This window comes from Aptenodytes patagonicus, chromosome 2 (assembly GCF_965638725.1).
Source record: "Aptenodytes patagonicus chromosome 2, bAptPat1.pri.cur, whole genome shotgun sequence".
NCBI classification, from domain to species: Eukaryota; Metazoa; Chordata; class Aves; order Sphenisciformes; family Spheniscidae; genus Aptenodytes; species Aptenodytes patagonicus.
Window position 1 is genome coordinate 161,466,819 of NC_134950.1, and position 22,316 is coordinate 161,489,134.

Consider the following 22,316-nt stretch of genomic DNA (forward strand, 5'->3'; position numbering starts at 1 on the left):
ACTTCTGCTTCATTCCACTTGGAAAGACTTGACATCTGTTGCCTACATAGTATTGTTAAGGACACAATGAAATGAAGACAAATTAATTGTGGAATTGTCAAAACTATGTCAGGGAAACTTTCCCTGGCTAACAAAACTAATGCAAAAAATAATAGGAAAAGGGATGTATCTCGGCTGTATACATGAGGGTGTTTGGTATAATAACTAGGGATAACTGAATCATAATACCTGACTAGAAGCTATTCTTTCATGGGCCCCACTTTTGTTTTGACAAAAGTGCTTTGCATTGCTCAGGTGGCATTTGAAGAACTTACACTAAAAGTAAATAGGATTTACAACCTTTAGGATCCTCATTTTGACTACCATATTTGTGTGACATGGCATTAATGTGAGTGATAACAGGATTAATAAAAAAATTACATACTGCTTCCTCTTCCTGTCAGCAATGCAAGGCCAGGTAGTGTGGGGAGAGTGGGAAAGGGTCTGTTGTAGCTTTGTCAGTACAATAGTTACGTGAGTTCCCATTCAGGAGAGTTTTCTTGCGCCCATAACCACATCCTGCAAATCCCCACACCACCAAAGGCTACACAAAGAATCTGAGCAAAACCTGGGCTGGGCAGCTGGCCTGCTAAACTTCATCAGTACTGATGGAGAGAAAGGTTTATTGTAGAGTGTTTATCCACACAGAATAGCCCCCACAAAATAACCTGCTCAGTCTCTAGGAGAACAATGGAAAATAAATAGCCCTGCTTCTGTGTCAGGTACCGCTGGGGGAATCCTGGATAGCATTTGCATCCCCTGACAGCAGTGCGGGAAGTGCTTTGGCAGCAGGGACGCCTGGTGACTGCGGCACGTCTTGCAGCGCTGGTGCTCGGGCAGCTGAAATCTGGTGCTGTTCCTATTTAGCCTCGGCTGTAATGCGGGATCACACAAAACACAAAACATCACACACACACAAAGTATATAAACATCACAGTCAACGTGACAGATTTTTTCCTAAATACAGAATGGATGAGGAAAGAGGGACTTAATTGTTTTTGACGATATATCAGTGGGGCATAGGAATGTCTTTGCTGTAACCCTGGAAATCTTCACCAATTTTAACGTTCTTTCAAGCAAACAGGACCATCAAAAACTATCCTTCTGAGAAACACTGAATCCATTTAGCTTTGAAAATGTAAAAGTTCCAAGGGCATACCTTGGCACTGCATATAGCAAAATGAATCAAACCTGACTAACTGCTAAATATAATGTAAAGTACAAAAGCTACAGTCTTATTTGGCTGTCAGGACAGACTTTTTCAGTTTTTATGTTCAAGCCTCTGACATTTAGTTAAGAAGTAACTGATAGAAGGAAATACTTTCTTTCATATGTCATATAAAGTAAGTAAAGTAAAATCTATATCTATAAATATAGTTTATCTTGAATATAGACATAGAAGTCAACGGTGAGTAGGAATAGCAAATTAACAATTAATCGTTGAATTTGCAACACCCCGTGTTTCTGTTTTATTTGTTGTAGTAAATAAAACAAGTTAATCCCAGGTTCTAGTCTACTCCTTGCAACAAATAGTCCTAAAGTGTAAAATAAAATTATAGTTTCTCTAGAAAAAAAGAGAATATTTTTCGTTTGAAAGTGCTAACACTGTGTGAGCTACTGTGAATAGGGAGCACCAGATGAAGGCCAGATTTGTAGCATGTAAATGGGTGAAGCACAACATTTTCAATTGTTTATTCACTCATTGCTCTTTCCTTTCCAAGATTTGTGCCTTTTGGGGCCGTGATAGCAAACATTTTCTAGGTAGATTACCTTGCTGGGCTACAGATTTGGGGAACCGAACCACGAGCGTTTTGGAGTGAGAAAAGGACAATTCTTTGTGTTTTCATCCTGATATTAGGAACAGCTAAGGAGGAGTGTATGGAGCTCTTGGACACCTTAGCTCTCGGATACATTTACAGTGACATTTGCTTATAATTTCATTACTAAGGAGCAGAAATCTGGTTAATGAAACAGAGATCTTACATTAAATAACGATATGCTTGTAAAATACATGTGATAGTCTGGCTTTTTAACTTTGTGTCTTTTGTTGTGAATTGGCTTAAATTGCTATCAGAGCAATCTGATTGATTGCTGCAGATTTCGTCTATCGTGACTGTTATAAACAGAGGGGTAACACTGCTGATAATTAAGGCTGCATTACGTTTTTCAGTATTATTTATATGTCTATTGGAGTAGTTTATAGATGAATAGAATAATCAATGTTCCCTTCTTATTACATTTATGCCTCTCTTAAAAAGAATTAATATGCAGGTTTTGTTTTCTTAACATGGGAGAAAAATGCCTGTGACATTTAATGAGGATACCCTGAGGAAGTGGAAAATAAGGCACATGAATGTTCCACCACATCAAAAGTATGGTAATAGGTAGCAGCTGATTTTCTAGAAATATACCACTATTTCTTAAAGCTGGCAACCACTGATCAGAAGAGTTATCGTCTGTAACAATACTAAGTGAAAGAGAGAAATATGAGCTACACCACCAATGTTTTTGAAATGCTTTAACGTTGTTGCTCGTTCACTTCAGTGTTTGCTCCAAAGGAGGTTTGTTGCTTTGTATGCCATTCAAAGTTGCTGATGGACAGATTTCTGGAATGAATGGTATTTTTGAAAATACATTCACTTCCTTGACATTAGTTGCTAATCCTTAAATAGTAGAAATACACTGAAGTTAAGAAAAAAAAGGCAACTACCTGCCACTTAGTTAATGACCCATTGCAGTAGCTCCTGGTGGACTCTGTTTTTGTCACTGTTTCTTGTTTATGCCAGGCCAGTTCTACAATATCTGAATGCCTCACAAAATGCAGTACAACTTTAACCCCTGAAACTGTGTTTTATTATATCCACGTTGCAGATAGAGAAGTGAATTACAGAGTTTGTGTCGCATTACAAGTTGAAGGGCAGATTCAAAAGAAGGCAAATGTGCTTTCGGACTCCCCTTCCGGTGCTCGCTCCCCAGCGGCTCAGCCTGCAGGTCCAGGCTACACCTCAAACCATGGTCTTTGCCCAGAGGAAGTTCTCTCTAGCTCATATCGAGCACAGTGGGTATAGCAGGTCTGCGCAGTTAATGTTGGACCTTGTTGGCATGAAGTTAGTGGGGCTATTTCAGAATATTCAGATTTTAGCAGAGCATAGAACACACAAAGGTAAAATTGCTCCCACGAATGATAGGAATTTCATATTCCCTCTGTATGTTTCATTTCAGTGTTATGTCATCATGACATGTTTTGAGGCATTTTGTTAATGTGAGAGTTTTCAGTAAATGACATTTAAACCTAGTATCTTTTGGTGATTATGAGCAAAAAATGATGGAGATTTTTGAATGAAGTGATGTGTTATGAATGGACATCAGCTGGAACTGTGCTCACAAAAACTCAAATTTCAGGGGCTTTCAGTTCATATCTGATTGTTCCAGACCTTCCAGTGTAAACTTTTTAATTCATCGACAATCTTGCTCAAAAACTCATTCAGAGATTCAAAATAAATCTGCTTTTTAGTAGCATTGTGATACATTGTGGTAAAATTGAATCACAGCTCATAGCATGGCATATTTTAAATATTTAGAGACATCAGCCCCAGAAGGCAGTAAAGAAGCTAGAAATAACTAGAAATCAGAGTGTGTGCAGCTGACAAAGCATCAATGGAAATCCGTGAATCAGCATTAAATGAATTGTCCCAAAAAGTTATTAAAGCTCACTGAGGTATTAACTCTGTGAAACAAGGGAGGGAATATGAACACCAGGTAGGAAGTCATGTCAATCAAAGCTTCTCTCACTAAATCCTTTTCATTGTTGGCTAAAATAAGTCAAATAATCTCATTTTTACCCATGGACACCAGCTAAATACATGGGCAGATACTGTACCTTAGCTGACATGTGGTACAGTAATTTGTTAATTGTAATTGGCTTGTAAATCAGAACCCTGAGGTGCAAAGACTAAAAATGCTTAAATGAAAAAATATCTGTCGTGCAATGTACAGTAAAGTGTATTGCATCCTCTGTTGCAGTTGTTGGAAGGTCAAAACCCAAAAAGTTTAGGTGCACAAGAGAATAGAAAAAAAGATAACTCAAATATTCCTCCAGCTGAGAATGCTACGTTGCCTTTCAGGTTGCACAAATCCACAATGTGTATTTTCTACACACGGGGTGAATTCAAAATGAAACCTGAGGAGCACTAATCAGCTTTTTGGGGGAGCAGCGTGACCTGCAGATTGTTCATCTTTGCTTCAGGCAAACTGACTTGGCTAACGTACTGCCCTGGAAAACTCCCGGCTTTCAGCCACCAAGATCTTTACGAGGTTCCTAAGGGAACCCTAACTTCTGCAACTGCTGTGTTTTTATTAATAATAATAGCAACAATAACGATTATTGTTATTGTTGTTGTTATTGCTGTAGAAAGAGACTGTACAAATGCATGCAATATATGGTCTCTTCCTGGAGGAATTTACAGTCCGAGAGAAGTGGCTTAAAAGTGGAAAATGGAGGTTATGGTTTCACACAAACTATATATAGAATTTCTGCCTATGATTTAAAATAAAAAAAATTACCTTTTTTTCTGCTTTAATTTGTATTGGGCTTGATGCAGGACACAGCACGGTGAGCAGGAGACCAAAGGCCCTTGCTAGAGAAAATGTTTCAAGTATGTCGGATTTCCCCATGTGATACGCTGTGACTGTCCTGCAGAAGCCTTTGCTCTGACTCATTCTAACGTTCCCTCTATACTGCTGGTGCAGTGGTCTGTACATCGGTCTTAAAGACTTACGGTCGGAACCAAATGCGGAGATGCATTTGCATCTGCAGCCTTTGCTGTACTGCCCAGTTTGGCACTCCTGTACATTGACTTTGCATGTGCAATTGAAAGCACTCCTCTGACAGCTGAAAACTGATTTTTCACAAACATCCATGAGAGTTCAGCAGTTACATAAACCAGGGTTGAGAACCACTCTGCGGAGCGGAAAGAACAGTTCTGCTTGTAAGCATTTAAAAATACACGAAGAACTGTAGATCTGAGATGAATTTGCTAGAATATGTATAACCTGTATATACACTTAATTTCCTATACTTATTCGAGTGCTAGGACATTTCTGACCAATTCTACCTTGTTACAGATGATGTTTTAACTCCCACACTGAAGGTGCTTCCGAAGTCCTTTCCCAGGAACTATATTTTTCATGACAATAAGGCTGTCATCCTACTGTTAGCATGAAATGAAATGGACAAAATAAAATGAGAAGGAAGACCTGCTGATTTTACATGCATTGTTAACTACTATTTGGACAATATCTCCATTCTTAGCATTGTACAGTCTAGCATTACAACCAATTTCTGCATATTGAAGAGATCCTGCATTATGAGACGAGTGAATGAAAGTTTAGAGTGGTGTAAGACATCTCAGAAAGGAATAATAAGATAGAAAAGGAAGGGGAAGGGAACAGAAAAATGAAAGATATTTTGACAGAAAACGAAAGATCGCCACTTCTTATTCTAAAAGGAGATCGCAGAGGATTATTGTAGTAGAGAGCTGTTTTGCAGTGTAGAACTAATGTCAGGCTTTTTGGGTTAAATCTGGAATAGTCACGTGCACTTTGATGTGATTGTCAGCTAACACAGGTGGGTACAAAGCTCAGTGAAACAAGCAAAGCAGTCTCTCATCTTTATTTTAGTATCACTATTTTGGGTGCATGTGAATATTTCCTCATGTTCATGAAAACTCCTTGGGCTGACAGCACTGAGGAAATGTCTGTGCATAGTCCAGGGTCAGAAGGAAATGGAGGAATAGAAGGTGCACTTTTACTCACCATATATTAGATTTGATTGCTTTTTGATAAGTATGTCACAGACTAGACACCACAGAGCGCCATGAATTAAATTAAGGTTGAACATTAATATAAAGTTGTAACCACGCAAGAAGCCCCCTTTTGCATATCTTCTTTCCTAAAAAGCATTTCTGTGAATGGAACCATCTGCTTTCAGATTGAGGGTCATCAATTTGTGAAAAAGATTATATGACATGGTGAATAGCATGGGATTTATCTCAAGGATTTGGGAAGCCTTTTTCTTGTATCCATTCTGTTCTAGTCTTTGGAAAGTAGCTTATTGTAGTTGGAAGTTAGATGATATATTTTACATTATCATATTATTCCCTTATTACTATCAGATCCAGTAGCAGAAAAATCTTAGGTAACGCTTAGAAGCTTTCTCTTGTATAAACCAATTATTTGTAGCTGTCTACAAGAGCTGAAATAAAGGTAAGGAAACATTGCATACTGAGTCCTCTGAGAGTATTTTATAATCTCCTTGGTAAATGAAGCACTCATTTGGTTTTTTCAAATAATAGAAATTCCAAAAAACTGAAGAGAAAAGCCTTCCCTCCACCTTCTGGGATAGTTACTTAGAGTAAATTAAAATCAGGGCTGTAAGAAGATCATGCTGGTAATTTAATTCTATGGAGATTATCACTTTTATGTATAATAAAACAATATATGAAAATTTGAAACTGTAATCCTTAGGCAGCCCTTTCATCTGTTCATTCAAATGGAAGCTCTTTGCCTGTGAGTGTGGGCGAATCGCGAATGCAGCGACTGAAATTCTTGCATAGTATAGAGAAGTTCCCACTAGATGCTCCAAAAGAGGGCAATAAACTCACCGATGCAAATCTGGTACTCGGCACTGCTGCCGGGGAATGCAGTGGAAAAGGGAAGGAAACAACAAAAGCTCCTGAGGACTTCCAGGAGAGGATGACCACAGTTCCTGCTGAAATGGATTGAACAAGAGTGGTGATGACTGCTTATAACTCCTAGTCATTTCTTCAAATACAGTCTGTACCAGATATTCTTTTCATCTAGAAGACAACACAATGTTTGACCAGAGCAAGCAAATTTAATTAGAGTAAGTTTTCACTGAAGTGTAGTACAAAACTGTCTTGGCAGTTTTTCCTCCAGTTTTGTAGAAACCATCTTTAGGCACAATTTTCAGAACGAATGAATATTCCAAGCCAAAGATACAGGGAAATTAAAAGGTTGTGGTTTAAGAGGTGGGTTTAACTTCTCTATTACTATTTTTGCCATTAACCTGCCATTGTGAGTTGTATTGCAAAACTGCTTTCGGAAGAAGTTCTAGTTTTCTTTTATTTTAAAAGGAAATGTCAGGATTTTATCTTTTGGCTGCATTCTTAGGTAGAAAATATAGCAATTTAAAGAACTATTTTTATTATACACACAGCAACCTCAGCATTAAAGCTGCAATTTTGACTTAGCCAGTACTGAAATATGTGAACATTATTTGGTATGTCCTTGAGCTCTGAAAATGGAGGTCTGGGATGAGAACAAGTGCAGCTCCTCTGGAGAATGTGGAAAGGCAGCCTGCAGAAAGGCATGTCTATACGTTGACCTGTCTGTTGTGAAAATAGGGAAGAAAGCCAATCATTCCCAATTCTGCAGACATTCTGACAGCTAAAGTAGGCATTAACAATTTGCAACACATGGCATGGGGGAAGAAAGTCTCTGAGCTCTACAACTGAGAGTTTCCTGGCTGAAATGAAGTAGCAGTTGAAGGTAGCTCAGAGAAAAAAAAAAAATTATCATCCACTGTGTAGGGACAAAATGGATAACATTACCAAAAACTGGGGAAAAAATAATGTCACAACTCAAAAATAGTAACATGTTCTGGCTTCAAGACGGAATACTTCTCAAGTTTTTTGGCCTTTATACAAGGATTTTCCTAACAAAGAAGGATCAAGTTTTAGTATAGAGGTTTCTGCCAATATATCTGCTGTCGCTTTGAATGGACTTGGTACATAAAAATAATTTTGTTGCTAATATATTGATGCAGAACTAACAATTTTGGATTTTGATTGGCACAAGAGCTGGAAGAGTCTCACGGCGTTATCCTGTCAGACACAGGTTTCGCTGGACTTGCCTGCAGAGCCCCGCGCAGCCTCAGCCAGGCTGGTTGGGAAAAGGGTCGGGAGTACGAGCAGGGAGATTTGCACAGCCAAATCTTCGGGTGGTGAGAACTGTTGTTTCTTTAAAGGACTTAAATTGGGCTCTACTGATTTACACCAGAACTCCTTTGCAAAGTTAAAAAGTTGTTTTTCTTGCTTAGGCCTTCAGAGGGAGTGAAGATTATTTGTATGAATAATTCTGAACTAGAATAAGTTGAGACGGGGAAGTAGTAGATGAATGTTTTCAACAGTTGCTAATATAATTTACATGCATTAAAGATGTGGTCAGGTATATTTGGAGAGGCATCAAGTTTCTCTAAGACGAAAAACAGAGACAAAACACAGGAAAGAATGCCATTACTTAGAAATCTGAACAGCCGAGAGAAGGAAATACATATTTGAATTTTGATTATTTTTCAATCATTCTGTGTAATTGGTATAACAGCAAAGCCAATTAAGCAGGTTAAAAGTGAAATTGTATGATAAATGTGAAAATAATTTTGACTTTAATTTTGGAGACAGAAGCTAATATTATCTTCACCACTGCGGATCTGTGAAACGGTTTTCTTCACTATTTACACTGCTTGCTTTTGATTTGATTTCAATTAATAAAATAATTCTTAGTCATATACTCTCTGTTGATATAGTCATTGCTAAGTGTTGAACATAATGGGGACCTAGACAATGATAATTTAATTATAATTTTGGTAGTTGTGGGTAATAATAATAATTAATTGTGCTGTGGAAAGAAAAGATCCAAGGAGATACCTGATGATAATAAGGAAAGACCGCATTGTATCTGCAGCACCTCCATTGGTTTTGATGTGCAGGTTGGGTTTATTAAAGGTATTAATGTCTTGTCTTCGCTGTCTCTACACTAGCATTCCCTTTTCACATACATTTAGGTTATGGAGTTTCAATTAAAATAAAAAAAGAATTAAACCTTGGGCTCTGACACCACTGAAAAGTGCTACTTTTTGGGTGGGAAATTTGTACCAATGGCTATTTTTCATTGGTCTCACTACTATCAATGCTCTTCAACTGAGAGCAATTTTATATCTGCTCCTGCTGCTGTTGTCATAGTGTTTGCATCACTCCAGTGTCTACCGGACTCCTCTCTTTCCTTGGCATTGTCCATCTGTGAGAATTCACGGTTGAGAGACGCAGGTCCTGGGCAGACCTGCAGCAGGGGGGATGGTTAATCAGGGGTTGGGTGTCCCCCTGTACCGTTCCCCGTTAGTGACATGGAAGTAATGTGTGTACAAGAGCACTGCTGTGATCCTGCTCAGCCAGTGGAGATAAATTGTTATAATTGGGTGGTGAGGCAGGAGCTGGCGCTAGGTGTGACGGCAGAGACAAAGGGAACGGGAAATCGCCATACGGCGTCATATGCTCCTTCTCAAACTTAATTTTGATTGCAGCTGTCAGCGTGGCATTATGGTTCTTGAATGTGCTGTTTTATTGAGCTCAGTGTGTGGGAGAGATTTTTTTGAAACTGAAACAATGCTGGAAAATGATTGGCATAAGGTTAGCTTTAGACACATTGCAGTTCCTGAGATAGCTGCATAAGAAACAGCAATATTAACTTATTGACGAGGGGATTTTTGAATTAGTTAAAATTTGCATTTTTCATCCATGTCTTGTTCTAACTCTTATGCGAGTTAGAAGTGCTAGGAGATACAGTTGAGAGGGCATATGCCGTTAACGCTCGTTTCTTAAGCTCTCTAACAAGTACTCTGTTTTTCTCTCATCTGTTTACTCTCCTTTAATGCCACAGTTGTGTTGTTTTACAGTATTAAGGAGTATATATATATTATTGAATATCATATATTAATATGAATATATGAATAATATGTGTATATATATACACATATATATATATTTACAGTATACCAGTATACTTGTACTGGTTTGAAATGCGTTAGGAGAAAATGTTAAAGTAGCGCTGCAGGAGAAAGAAAATATACTGAAGTTAACAAAAGATACACCATTATCATGACCAGTGAGAACGGGGATTGCAATGGTTTCCTATGCTCTTTTACCGAAAACATTGTTTTGTGGAGGCATAAAAACATTACTATTGACCCCTCTGTCTGCAGCCATATATATTGCTCAGGATTGAGAGGGATGAATGTCCTGCCTGTATGCAGGTACCACAGATGAACTCTTCTTGCTTTAATTTGAACAAAACTCTTCAGAGTAATTCTGTGTATTTTTCTTCAAAGTTTATGTTATTTATTGTGTATTCTTTAGCCATTAATAGGGCTAATATTGGCTTAGAGTTACAAAGTGAAACTGTAGTGATTTTGGACACATAGTTCATAAATTAGTAGTTTTATGGCTATGCTAATGATTTTAATATACAAGTATTTTAGCTGAACTTTTTTTGTTGCACATTCTACTAAACTTGAATGTTACCTTAGTTTTTTCTCTTGCATGAATTTATAAAACAAACAGAAATGTGTTGTGCTAGGCAACAGAGAAGTAAACTCGAACATACACATATATATAAAAACTTTCATGTAAAAATCATTTTAATAACACTACACCAAAATAATCAGAGGTGCATGGTGACTCATTTTTGAGTATTCAGATAAGAACATGCTCTGAGCAGCCTTAGATTGAGATTTGTGAAATTATTTGAATCCATCTACTTACACGGCACATTTGAAAAGGTGAGATTTGCATTTGAAAAGGATGAATCAGAACTAAAAATAGATTAGATATAGAGATTCTTCCCCGTCCCAATGGTCTGGAGTCATTTACTGTAGCCATTAACATCTAACATGATTTCAGGTGAAGTGTTTCCTCAATAAACTTCAGTAATATTTTTATTTAAGAAAAGGAGAAAGTAGGAGCAAAAGTGGAGTGTCAGAGAGGTGTCAGAGAGCTTTTTTGTTTGTTAAAGCCTTCATGCATACTTACACTGGTTCTAGATTGTTTATTATTATTATTATTATTTGCATTAATGAAAAAAAAAAAGTAGTTTGGGATGCAGTCCACCTAAATCTTGCCCAAATGGGGACTTTATTTCCTAAAACTTGTTTAAATCCCAGACAACAACAGCACAGTTTGAATACTTCCTAGGCCTGTCTAATCTTATTCCCAACTTTTGAAAGTATCTCCTCCTTAGGCTGAAAATTTGGTAACTATTAAAGTAATTTTTAGTTCTGCATGCTCAGAACTGTCTGCTTTCACAGAACGGTCAAATCTCCCATTTAGACTTCTTTTTTTAATTCTGGGCTTAAGTAAACAGACAATGAACCCCACTTCAATATGGTAGAAAAATCTGAAGAATACAGCCCTTTTTTTAATAGCCCACTGGATAAAGCACTCATCCAAGGAGTGAGGTGACCAAGTTCTGGGTTCTGCTGAGACTGATGATGCTTTAGCTGTATCCTCAGAGACTGCCTATACCAACGAATATGATGTTGACTGCAAATGGTGAAGTTTATAATGTGTGTATGAAATAGGGACTGAACCAGAAATCCCCCTTCCGAGGCTGATTCTAACAACAGATACGTCTCTTTCCATCTGGTGCTAGAGAGGATTTCTCTTTAGGTGGTTTCTTACAGGAAGATATTAGCAGGATAACCATATCTGGAACTTTTATCAGTATTCATTTGAGGGTTTTGTGGCGTTTTACTGTGCATGGCATAAAAGCAGAAATTCTCTTCAATTATGTGATATTTAGTTATTAGATAATTACAGATAATTGCATGGGCAAGTTCTATGAACTAAAGTGTTACTGTAACATCTAAAATCTACAAATCGGGTAACAATTATGTTTGGAGTTATATCATTATTGCAAGTATAATTACCATGAGATTGGCAGTGCATGTAATTAATGAGTAATCACTGGGATTTGCCTTCATAGTTGCACTTCCCCTTTTTGTAAAGTTCTTTGTCACAACATTTACGTATAAAGATAACGTAAATTGACCTCCACATGCGTTGTACTAAGGCTCAAAATACTTATTTCCACTACTGTACTAGCTCCTTAATGTCCTAAAAGTGTAGTTTCATGGAGAAAACAGAGAAGGGACAGTGTGCTGTGAATAGGGAAGAAGTGAAGCAACTTTTCAATAGATACCAGCTAGTGAGATAACTCTTTTCCATAGCTGTCCAAAGTAACCCTTTTTTATCTATTAAAGCTAGTTTGTAACCAGCTAAAATTCTGCTAAGAGTAAAGTCTTTCAAACTCTCCTCACATCATTTACTGTCTTCCTTCCATTGTAAGGAAAGTTTGATTAACAAAATTTCATACAGAAGAGCAGAATGTAGTTCACTCTTGGGTTCCAATTGAACAAAGCTTCTTTTGTCTTTTTTTTTAATATTGTTTATATAGGACACATTTTTGCCAAACTTTCAAGTTATTAAATAGTGGTTTTGCTTCTTTTTTGTTTGTTTGTTTGTTTGGTTTTTTCATTATTTATCAGGTTTTACCTGGCGAGATGATTATACACAGAATGTTATTGGTCAGGAACTCTCAACCATTCACAAAATCCACAACAGACGCCCTGATATATTTGCATCTGAAGGATCTGACACAGGAAGGTAAGTCTTCAATGGTGTTTTTGCCTGGTAAATTTTTGGGAGGTTTTGCAAATGATGAGAAATAGATTGGCACTGAAGCTGAATTAAACACATCACCAAAACCACTATCTATAAGGTAAAGGAAAATCAGTCGTACAACAGCACTGAAAACACCAGTAGGAAAACAGCAGACAGAATGAAAGAAAACCCTCAACCCTGTTCTTCTGATTATCATCAAGTTAAGAAAATATGCCTTCTATTGTTAATGTAGGTGTCAGAATTCAAAAGAACAGGTCTTTTATCCAGTTTATGCAGTGTCTAGTGTCAGTTCAGCCAGCTCTACTTATGACTGCCTTAAAAAGGCAGACTTATACAGTAGCTCATCCACAGGAGACATTTTGTTCTAGAATAAGCCAACAAAAAGAAACAAAAAGAAGTATCGAATTACATTCTGAGCAACTAATTACATTTTCAAACTCATATTCTTCCAAAACATAGCTGTAATTGATTTGAAGTCCATAGATTCTCAGCTTTAGTTGCAAAATTTGTCCAGGAAGGAGAGATTCATGCAAGTTCCCATGTCAGAGAACAATGTTGGGATGTTTCTATCTATTCTTTGCATTATAGAAGCCATTTTCCTCATGGCTTGAAAGATATTCACAGGTGACTTAGCTGTTATTGGTGGAAAGACACACAACATCTATAATTCTGTAGAGTGATATGAATGTAGGACCTGCAATTATATCATCTTCACATACAGATACACATATAAATATACTCTTTTACCTGGTCTATTCTGTCCTACAGGCTTTTAAGTGCTTTCCAACCACACAAACCCCAGAAGGAAATTTTAAAATGCATAAAATTTTAGGAATGTTAAAAATGGTAAATTTTGCTTTCTCCTACATGATTTTAAGAAATGTAATCTCAAAATTAGTTAAATTGAAAGAAAGTGCTTTTTGTTAGAAAACTTTCTTCATAGCAGGACAAAGCTTGACCTTCTAGCCTTGGTGGGCAAGATATTGAATGTTGGACTTTAGATCTTCATATACGGCAGTATGTGGTTTGCATATACTGCAGAACCATTTTTTTTCCTAGATTGCTCTTTTATGGAAGTAAGTGCTGTGTAATTGATACGGCCCAGTGGCTTCAGCTGTGTTTGCCTGATTGTTTTGGTTTAATTCATAGAATTTGACCCTCTATTTCACATATTTGCTGATTCAAAAGCATTCCTTAAAATCACAGCACCATACATTTCAGGAGTGCAGTAAGGTAGAAGCTTAACTTCTAAAGAAGATACTGATCTATAGATTATCATAAAGGTGATAACAACATGTGGTTGAATCCATAAACATTTTCACTGCTTAGATACACGAAATGCCATTACTGTGTGGATTATTCTCTGTACATGGTATCAGAAGTGATTTTGAATATCTTCTGGGGGATTTTTTTTTTTTTTGGAATGAGTGTATCTAAAACTTTTATTCATGAGACTAAGATAAAATAGGCCAGATGTCCATGAGATCAAGACTGTATTCTGCAGTGTTCCAGATTCATAGTTATATAAAAATAAAATGTATAAGAAGATATAAGAAATAATTTAGTTTTTAGACTGAGAACAGATGATCACTTTTAGGAGTTCCTGTTGTGATCAGGTTTGAGCTGTTTTGCATTTTTAACTAGAACTATATGGTAAAAAAAATAACCCATTTTGTGTATTGACACTTTAGGAACATCAGAATTTCAAATGTGTTCCACTTATAGCAGTTCCTATTGTGGATAGATTTTCTGAAGTTACCAAGCTGTGCTTCTGAAAGCATTATCTTATGTGCCAACAGTTTAAAGCATTAATTGATTTTTCTGCTTGTCCATTTGCAATATATTCTGTAGGTCAAAGAACAGTAGGAACTTTTTCTCTGGTGTCTTGTAAATTCTGATCAAGTTTGCTATGCGCTTAGTGTGCTCAATGCGCTTGCTAAAATCCTATCAGATAATAATTAAATAATTCAAAAAGCAACTTAGTGTAGGTATCTAATTATCAAAGAAACATTATGGCAGGAAGACCTTTTATTAAGGGTAACGTGTGTAATAAGACAATATGAAGTCATACTAATGAGTCATTAATCCCCACAGAGCTAGCGAGAGCAAGAAAATAGACTCAGACACTTGAAAGGTAAATTGACTTAGGCTAAATTAGTGCGTATGAAATCGGATGGAACAGAAGACATGGATTTCATCTTAAAAAAAATGCTGAAACTGGGAGCTTGATTTCAAGATGAAAGTTCTTTCTTTGGTGGCTAACTGGAGTGTACGTGGTATTTCCTGGGCCCTTATTAAATTTCAAAAAAACCCTACTCTTGAAAGAGGATCCAAGATAAAGGAAAAAAGTCCATTCTGCACACAGGGAATAAATGTCAGTTGTGTTCATTGGTGCAATTAGGCAAAACCACAAACGTTTCCAGCAAACTTCAATGTATGAAATGGGGTATAGCACTATTTCTGTAATAAAGCCATCATTAAGTCGGTAATAAGATTCTCACAGCATTTAAAAGGGAGAAACTTTATTCTAAAAAGTGCAGTATCTATTAATTGAGAACATTCTAGAAATATCTGAGGTACAGTGATTTAGATATTTCCACACAAAAGCTTCTAAAACGCTGTTTTTTGCAGGAAATATATAATTATTTCTGTGGATAAAAAATTATATATGTCATTGTCTTTATACCCTAAAGTTCATTGTATGTAAAGTCCTTTTTCAGAACAAATTAAAACTGAAAATACTTCCAAATAAGTGCACAACAAGAACTCAGCTGACAGTCATTTCTCCTACTCACCAGGTGCTTTTATATATTTGTCTTTCATCCATTTTCCAATATCACTTTGTCAAATTTAAAAGAAATATATTAATTCAGTTGCAATAATAGCTCATTTAATGTATTTTACTCTCTGTGTTAACAAGGTGAACAACAGTGGTATACTGGTGAACTACAAAATTTTAAAAAAGTCTTCCAGATGTATTAATAGGATTTTATTAAAGTTGTCATCAAATGAAATGTAATGCTTTGTTAGACTTTTACATTTTAATTGTTTAAAAGTTTATAGCATAAAATACTACACCTAATGTGGAATTTAAACACAATTTGAGTGCAATTACTGTCTCCATAAGAAAAATGAGAAATCTTAGACCCCAGATTTTGCTTCTATCACCAGTCTGAGTGATTATATACTGTAAGTAATGGCTTGAAAAGCTAACCTAAATACTGTCTTTTATCTGTTCATTCAGTTCCCATTAGCTCCAGTGGAAATCCTCGGGGCAGAATTTGGTCTGGTATTTCCATTTTCCCTTTCTTTTCAAAGTTAGTGAAGAAAGGAGAAGATAGGTGTTGGAATTAATTGATGAATGAAAGATGAGTGTTTGAAACTGGGATACCTTCTATGCTGTGAGCCTCTTTGGATTAGTTCATCTCTATTGAAGCAGAAAGCATACTGCCCAGCTCTTTCTAAAACAGCAGAACAGTTTTTGCTGGCTTCAAGTTGGAAAGGAGTAAATAATGTTACCTGCATGTTCACCCTCCATCATAAGGCAGAATTTAGAGCTCTGGAATAAGAGAAAAATACAAACAGCATGAGGAGGCAGCAAGACTTATGGTGAATTATATCAAGATCGCTATAGTGCTCTGTGCAGTAAACTTTTGTTTTCCTAGAGTTTGTGTGCCTGATGGGTAGCTGGTTGTTTTACACTGGGGAGAGGTGGAGGGTTTTTCTGGTACTTCAAAGTGAGCAACCCTGTGAGCACTATTGGTTGCAACACCACCACAGTAAATTAGATTATTAATTACGTTTATTGGTATTAAATTAGTCGGGACATGCATTTGATACAACTGTGAGCATGGAAGGAAGTCTGTTACTTTGTGCATAAAGTAACGTAATTAAACCCAAGATTTGGAAAACGACATAATGGTACTCTCTCAAGCTGTGCCCTACATAAGCACCATGACATGGGCGGGTAGAATAAAATTTTGCTTACAGTGGCGCGGAGATGTTGAAAGTCAAATGATGCCTCATCTCCCTGAGCTGGAAAGCTCTTCCGCCTGGAATTGTTCTTCACTGAAGAAGTGTGTGGCCATGTGGGTAGGAATTGGTGACCCCCAAAAGCTGATTTCCCTCAAAACAATGTGTCACTCACAGGGAAGGAAGCAGACTGGGAACCCTCTCTGTGCTTTCTTGCAGAAGGAATGAAATAGTTACTGGTGTTGACATTTAAATTATCATCATCATTGACATGTTGTTGAGATAGATGAGGAGAGCCGGTAATAATTCAGATTCATTGCACACAGCGCTCTGAATCCCATATAAACACCTCTACACTGCTGTTGTTTAATCACATTTTTAGCTTTTCTTTGCAAACGTCGCCAAGATCTGTCTAAAACAGTCAAGAAACACTGCTATTCTGTGAATCCCAGGCACATGAGATCAGAAGAGATACTTGTTCCATCTCATTATTCCCTTTTTAAGCCTTTTGCTGGAGCTGACTTGCTCGGTTATTTCTGCACATCCAGTAGTCTCACTGTATTCTGTAAATTGGTGCAGGGTCAAATTGATGTTGAATCTCATCATCATCCAGCAATTTTTTTAAATCTTAGAACCATCTCGTATTTCTTTGGGTTGCAATTTAATCATGCATATTTTCTTTTTACAAGCGTTTTCTTTTCTTCTGAATATGGCTTTGCCTTGATGTAGGCATTTTATTTGATTAACTGTTGGATCATTAACTTTGATTCATGCAATAAATTGTTAATAGTGCAAGATTTTTTGACTGCTTTTGCTGAAACATTGAATTTTCTATACTTTCATGGTTATTAAGCTTTTGAGTGACTTTTTTGTTATGTATGGAACTAACTTCAGTGGTTTGTAGTGCCTTTTTAGTCAGGCACTTTGTATGTTGCACAGGCTGGTAACTTTCTCTTCCTTGCTTTTGCTGTGCAGGACTTTGGGACAGAATGCAGATAATGAAAGAAATTACGATCTGGAAAATGATGTGAACTTGGCCAAGTCTCTTCAGCAATATCTTAAATATCTTGGTATTCTCTCCCAGTCTGCAGCTACAAATTTGCATCCAAGGAAGACGAATGATAAAGCTTCTGTCAAGGTAGTATTTTTAATGTGGTTCCTACATTCTGTGATTTTGACTTCCTTCTTCTCTGAATTCTCCTTATTTTTCAATTTTCCCTTCTGTTTCAAGACCATTGTTTCTTACTGCCTCCTCCAATTGATTATCATAACTGCACTAACCAAGTTCTCTCTAAATGAGTTGAGTCAGCTTCAGCATTGTAAATGATAGAGCTCTTCTAATCTGGAGCACTTTAACTTAATTAGGGACAGATTGTATGTGAGGAAAGAGGAAGAGTGGGATAAAGGTGGTAACATCTTCACTGGCTGATCTGAAACCCTTCTTATAGCATCTGAATAGCTCCTCTCCAAAAAGCTGGCTGAAATACCCTGTGAATTCTTGCTGGTGTTTATGGTGCTTAGAGTACAATTAATATAATCTTTGAGCAGATTTTGATACTGGATCTGATGAATTGTGCCTCAACATTTCCTACTTCTCGTTGATCATAAAGGAAGCCTATCGTGACCAATTAAAGTTCATATGTATACATTATAAATATATGGATAGCTAGGAAGATAAATAACAACCATTAAATCCTGAGTATTGGTTATGTTAAAAAAACACACAAATGCCTATTTGAGAACTAAAACAATTTTTTTCTTTCCTAGAGAAAATCTGTCTCGCTCTAAGGTGGAGCTTGATAAATTTATAAAAATGACTGGATGAAGGGGTTGCATATGACAGGCCCTTATAGCCCTATATCTTTTGCTCAAAAAATGTGTTTATCCAAAGCACTCTATTATTTTAAAGAAATAGGCTGCTATAATAGCAATCCTTTAAAAAAAATTGGTATGTGCTATTTGCATGAATTCAGTGTAAATGCAACAACCTTAGCTAAAAAATATACTGAAGTTTTAGGAAAAAAATCAGGTGAAGGAAAGTGTCAAAGCCAAACTGCTAGTTTTTTCCAGGAACTAACTCAGAGACACAGAACTGCTGCAGTGTATCTGCAAGAGGAACTCCCCACAACAGTATCAGTTGTATCAACTATTTAGTCATGGTATAACTGAAATGTTATTACTCTTGTCAGAAGCCGCAAGTTTCCAATTTCACTGATTGGCATATATAATACTTATGATTTGTGACGTATGTCATTAGGTATTAATCTGGGGTAAGAGAAGCTTGCAGGCAGTGGCAAGGCAGCTTTGGGAATGGATGGGTGACCATCTTCGTGGTACCTTTCCTCCACTCTCTACTCATGGGCGCTGACTGCAGTGAGGATGCCTTGCTTTGAAGCACTGCCTTTCAGAGACAAGAAAACTTGCTCAAGAAGTATTTCAGTGGGTCTGCTGCTGTCATGCAAGTTCATAAATAATCCATATGGCTGAGACCTTCTGTGGGGAAGCCTGCTGTGATAACACCACCCACCAACCTTATCGAGTGTTGCCATGGAGATGGGTACTCTGAAGCCTGGGGGAGTGAGGAGAAAATCTGGAAATGAAGCACGTATAGGAGCAAACTGTACACTTCTGTTTACTAAGGAGCATTTTAAAACAACAGACATTGAGTCAGATGCGTTACCTATAATTTAAAAGAAAAAAAAAAGGAAAATTATCTTAAAAATTAGTAATCAATCATGAATTTTAAATGATCCTGGAGACGGTTCCCTATCCTCTGCAAATCAAATGCAACTGCTATTCTTTATAAAGAAAGAAGAGGGACACTGTATTTGTACCATGATTCATTGAGTCATTAATGAAATAACATTTAAACAAAAGAGAAACCAGGATTTTTGCTATTTCAGGAAGCAGAAAAAACCATAAAATTTAATGATTTGAAAAGAGTAGGAGGGAAAGTAACTGCAAGAGCTGCATTTGATATGGTCATACCACTTGAAATTGAAAACAGCTATCTTACGCACTTTAATTGCATGCTTCAACAAAATCTTGGTACCTTATTTTTGTATTTAATATATGGATAAATTATGAACCCACATTAAATAATTGTAGCAAGATCTTATCTTTTTAACTTTCTTGTACTTTTCTGATTAAAAATAAGGGTAAGGCAGAGATACTTTACTTAAACTTAGAATTGCAGCTTTTGGGCCTTTGCCCTTCTTAAAAATAATTTTCTTTCAAGTATCTATTTACCTCTGTCACTTCATTCTTGCTGTCGGGGAGTAGGAGATGTAACACTAATCTGGTTGCTTTGATACCTTACCTGCTATGAAGTATAGCTGAATCTTGCAGAAATGTAGTGCTTCTAGGCAGATTTCCTGAGTGGATTCTGATTTGTTCCAAAACTGTCATCAGAGGACTCTGGCCAAGAACAAAACAAAGGAAGAAAGAAGACAAAGGGGCCTTAAAATATTTGTTATACTCCAAAAGTGTTATTTAGTATCTTAACATATATATTTTTAATCAAACTGGTTTACAAACTTTTGGTCTTTAGTTTTCCTATCTTCCACATGTATTACTAGAATAAAACTACAGAACTTCAACATTACCAGGTAGACAGCATACATACAGTTATGCATAAAGTTGTAAAATAAGACACGGCAAAACCTGAAGCAGGTAACTCTTTTCCTACTTCCCTTGTTCAAACTGTCAGCATGAGGCTTCATGCAACAGTGACAGAAATAACACTATTAAACTTAAATCATATGATGGACCAAAATTCCTATAATGTCTATCATTTATTGCAAGAGCTTCTTTGAGTGATTTTTGAAGCCCTTGAAGTTCATCACTAACTTAGAATTTTTTCTCAGTATTTAGACAGTATCTACTGCAGGCTGTAATCTAGCCAGTTGATAATGACTCTGCCAGTGGATAAATAGCAGTAAATCAGAAGATTTGGTGGGTCTGTTTCCTGAGGATTACAGTTGTAAAGAACATTTCACTTTAGTTCAGCTGAAAAGAGTTGTTCAGAAAATGGGCACTTGGTGGCATTTGTTACTTCAGAATTAGCTACTGGGTTTTTGTGTTTGGGTTTTTTTCCCCCACTTGGGCTTAATGAAGGTTTTACCATTCAAAAAATGCTGCATTATCGGTCTTTGTGATTCCTTTCTACCAAACCTGGACTTAGTATGGAAAATATCACATAGCCAGGCACAAACACATAATGAGAAAATTTGGTTTATCTTATCTACTGAGGCAAGAAATGCAGAGGCTTCAAATCATGTGTGAATTCCCGTGCTCTTCTACCCTCCAGTTAGAACAAACTCCTCTCATAGAAAAAAAAACCAAACCAAACCCAAAACCCTGAAAAAACCACTACACTGTTGACATTCTACAGAAACTGAGAAGCAGAGTTTTGTTGGGTTTGAAGGGACAGCACATAGCTGATATTACTAAAGCTAGTCAGCTGTAAAAGGCAAGCTTGCTTGCTTTGCTGTTGATGGCCCTGCTGGTGAGCTCTGTATGAGCGTTTGCATAGCAGGGCATGTGGGAAGCCTTGAGGAAATCTTTAAATAAAGGCAGTGGAAAAAGAAAAAAATAGCTATGTCCACAGCGGCTGTTACAACAAAGCAAAAAGAGAGGCAGCAAAAATGATCAGTATGGAAACAAATACTCCTGTTGTCTACTTTTCACCAGCCATTAGCCAAGGCAGTGAGGAATGATCTTACATTATAGTTTTTTAAAAAGTCCAAATGCCTGCAGTTGAATAGTTACAGGAGATTTCAATTATACTGCTTTCATCTGACTGAGAACAATTTGTTAGTCATCACAGAAAGAGAAAAGATTTGAAATGTGATCCAAATGTACTTAAAAGTCTCAAAGTCAGGACAAAAATAAAAATAACTCACCTGGAACTGCTTGTTTTTTCATTGAACGAGCTATCATTTTGCACTGGAACTGCTTGCTTTTTTCTTGCACTAGCTATCATTTTTACATATTCTCTTGCTTTCTGGTAGCCTGACTTGTGAATTTTTTAATGCCTCAAATGCTGGCAGAAGTGCACTGCTTTGGTAACATAGCACTGCGCTGGGCTTATTTCAGACGCAGTGGCTATAACAGGCAGCAATCGTGTCCACTGTGCCACATGGCCAGACAGCCTCTCCCTTGCACTTCTGATCTCCCAGCTCCACTCTGGGGCTGGACGCTCCATCGGCTCCTCTGGGAAACCTTCCGGACTGGATGTAGGGATAAGGAAGTTGCCTGCTACACTTATGCTAGTGCTGCATTCCTTGTTGCGGGGGTCTCTGGTTTATGCTTTAGGTTTTTAGGGCTGGAATATGCGTGTAATTGCTCTTATTCTTTCATCTTGACTTGCCTCTGAGGTTTTCGAACATGGGTGCTACCTGCTACTAAGGTCTTCCTCAGGCTGGTGTGCCTTCAGGCCCTAGTATCTAGTGTAGGGAGGAAGAGGGAAAAACTATTATCTCAGAGTCTTCAGGGAGTTTCATCCATTTTCTGCTTTTTCTGTTTCTCTGGGTTTTACTTACTTGCATTCATTTTTAAGGTAAACTTTATGTATAAATAGCGTGATTGCAGAAATCTCCAAGTCTCGGGTACTCTTATAAGTTTTAAAGCAGACTTTGGAAAAAAACAGAATCTTTACATCAAAGCAGTCTCTAATAATGTTAAAGGTCTTTGCAGAACCATGAAGAGAAAAAGAAACAGAGAAAGTGGCCGGTTAGTGGCAGAGGGGTATGGTTGGTTGTTAGATCAGCA

General features: G+C 37.1%; 1 protein-coding gene across 2 annotated transcripts in view; it reads left to right on the plus strand.

Moving 5' to 3' along the window:
* Positions 1-22,316, plus strand: part of PTPRN2 (protein tyrosine phosphatase receptor type N2) — a 690,377-nt gene that overhangs the window by 232,712 nt on the left and 435,349 nt on the right. For both annotated transcript variants that reach the window (XM_076331912.1, XM_076331913.1), the window contains exons 4-5: positions 12,437-12,554; positions 17,520-17,682. In XM_076331912.1, the coding sequence (XP_076188027.1) occupies positions 12,437-12,554; positions 17,520-17,682 (281 nt within the window). The remainder of the gene's footprint in view (positions 1-12,436; positions 12,555-17,519; positions 17,683-22,316) is intronic.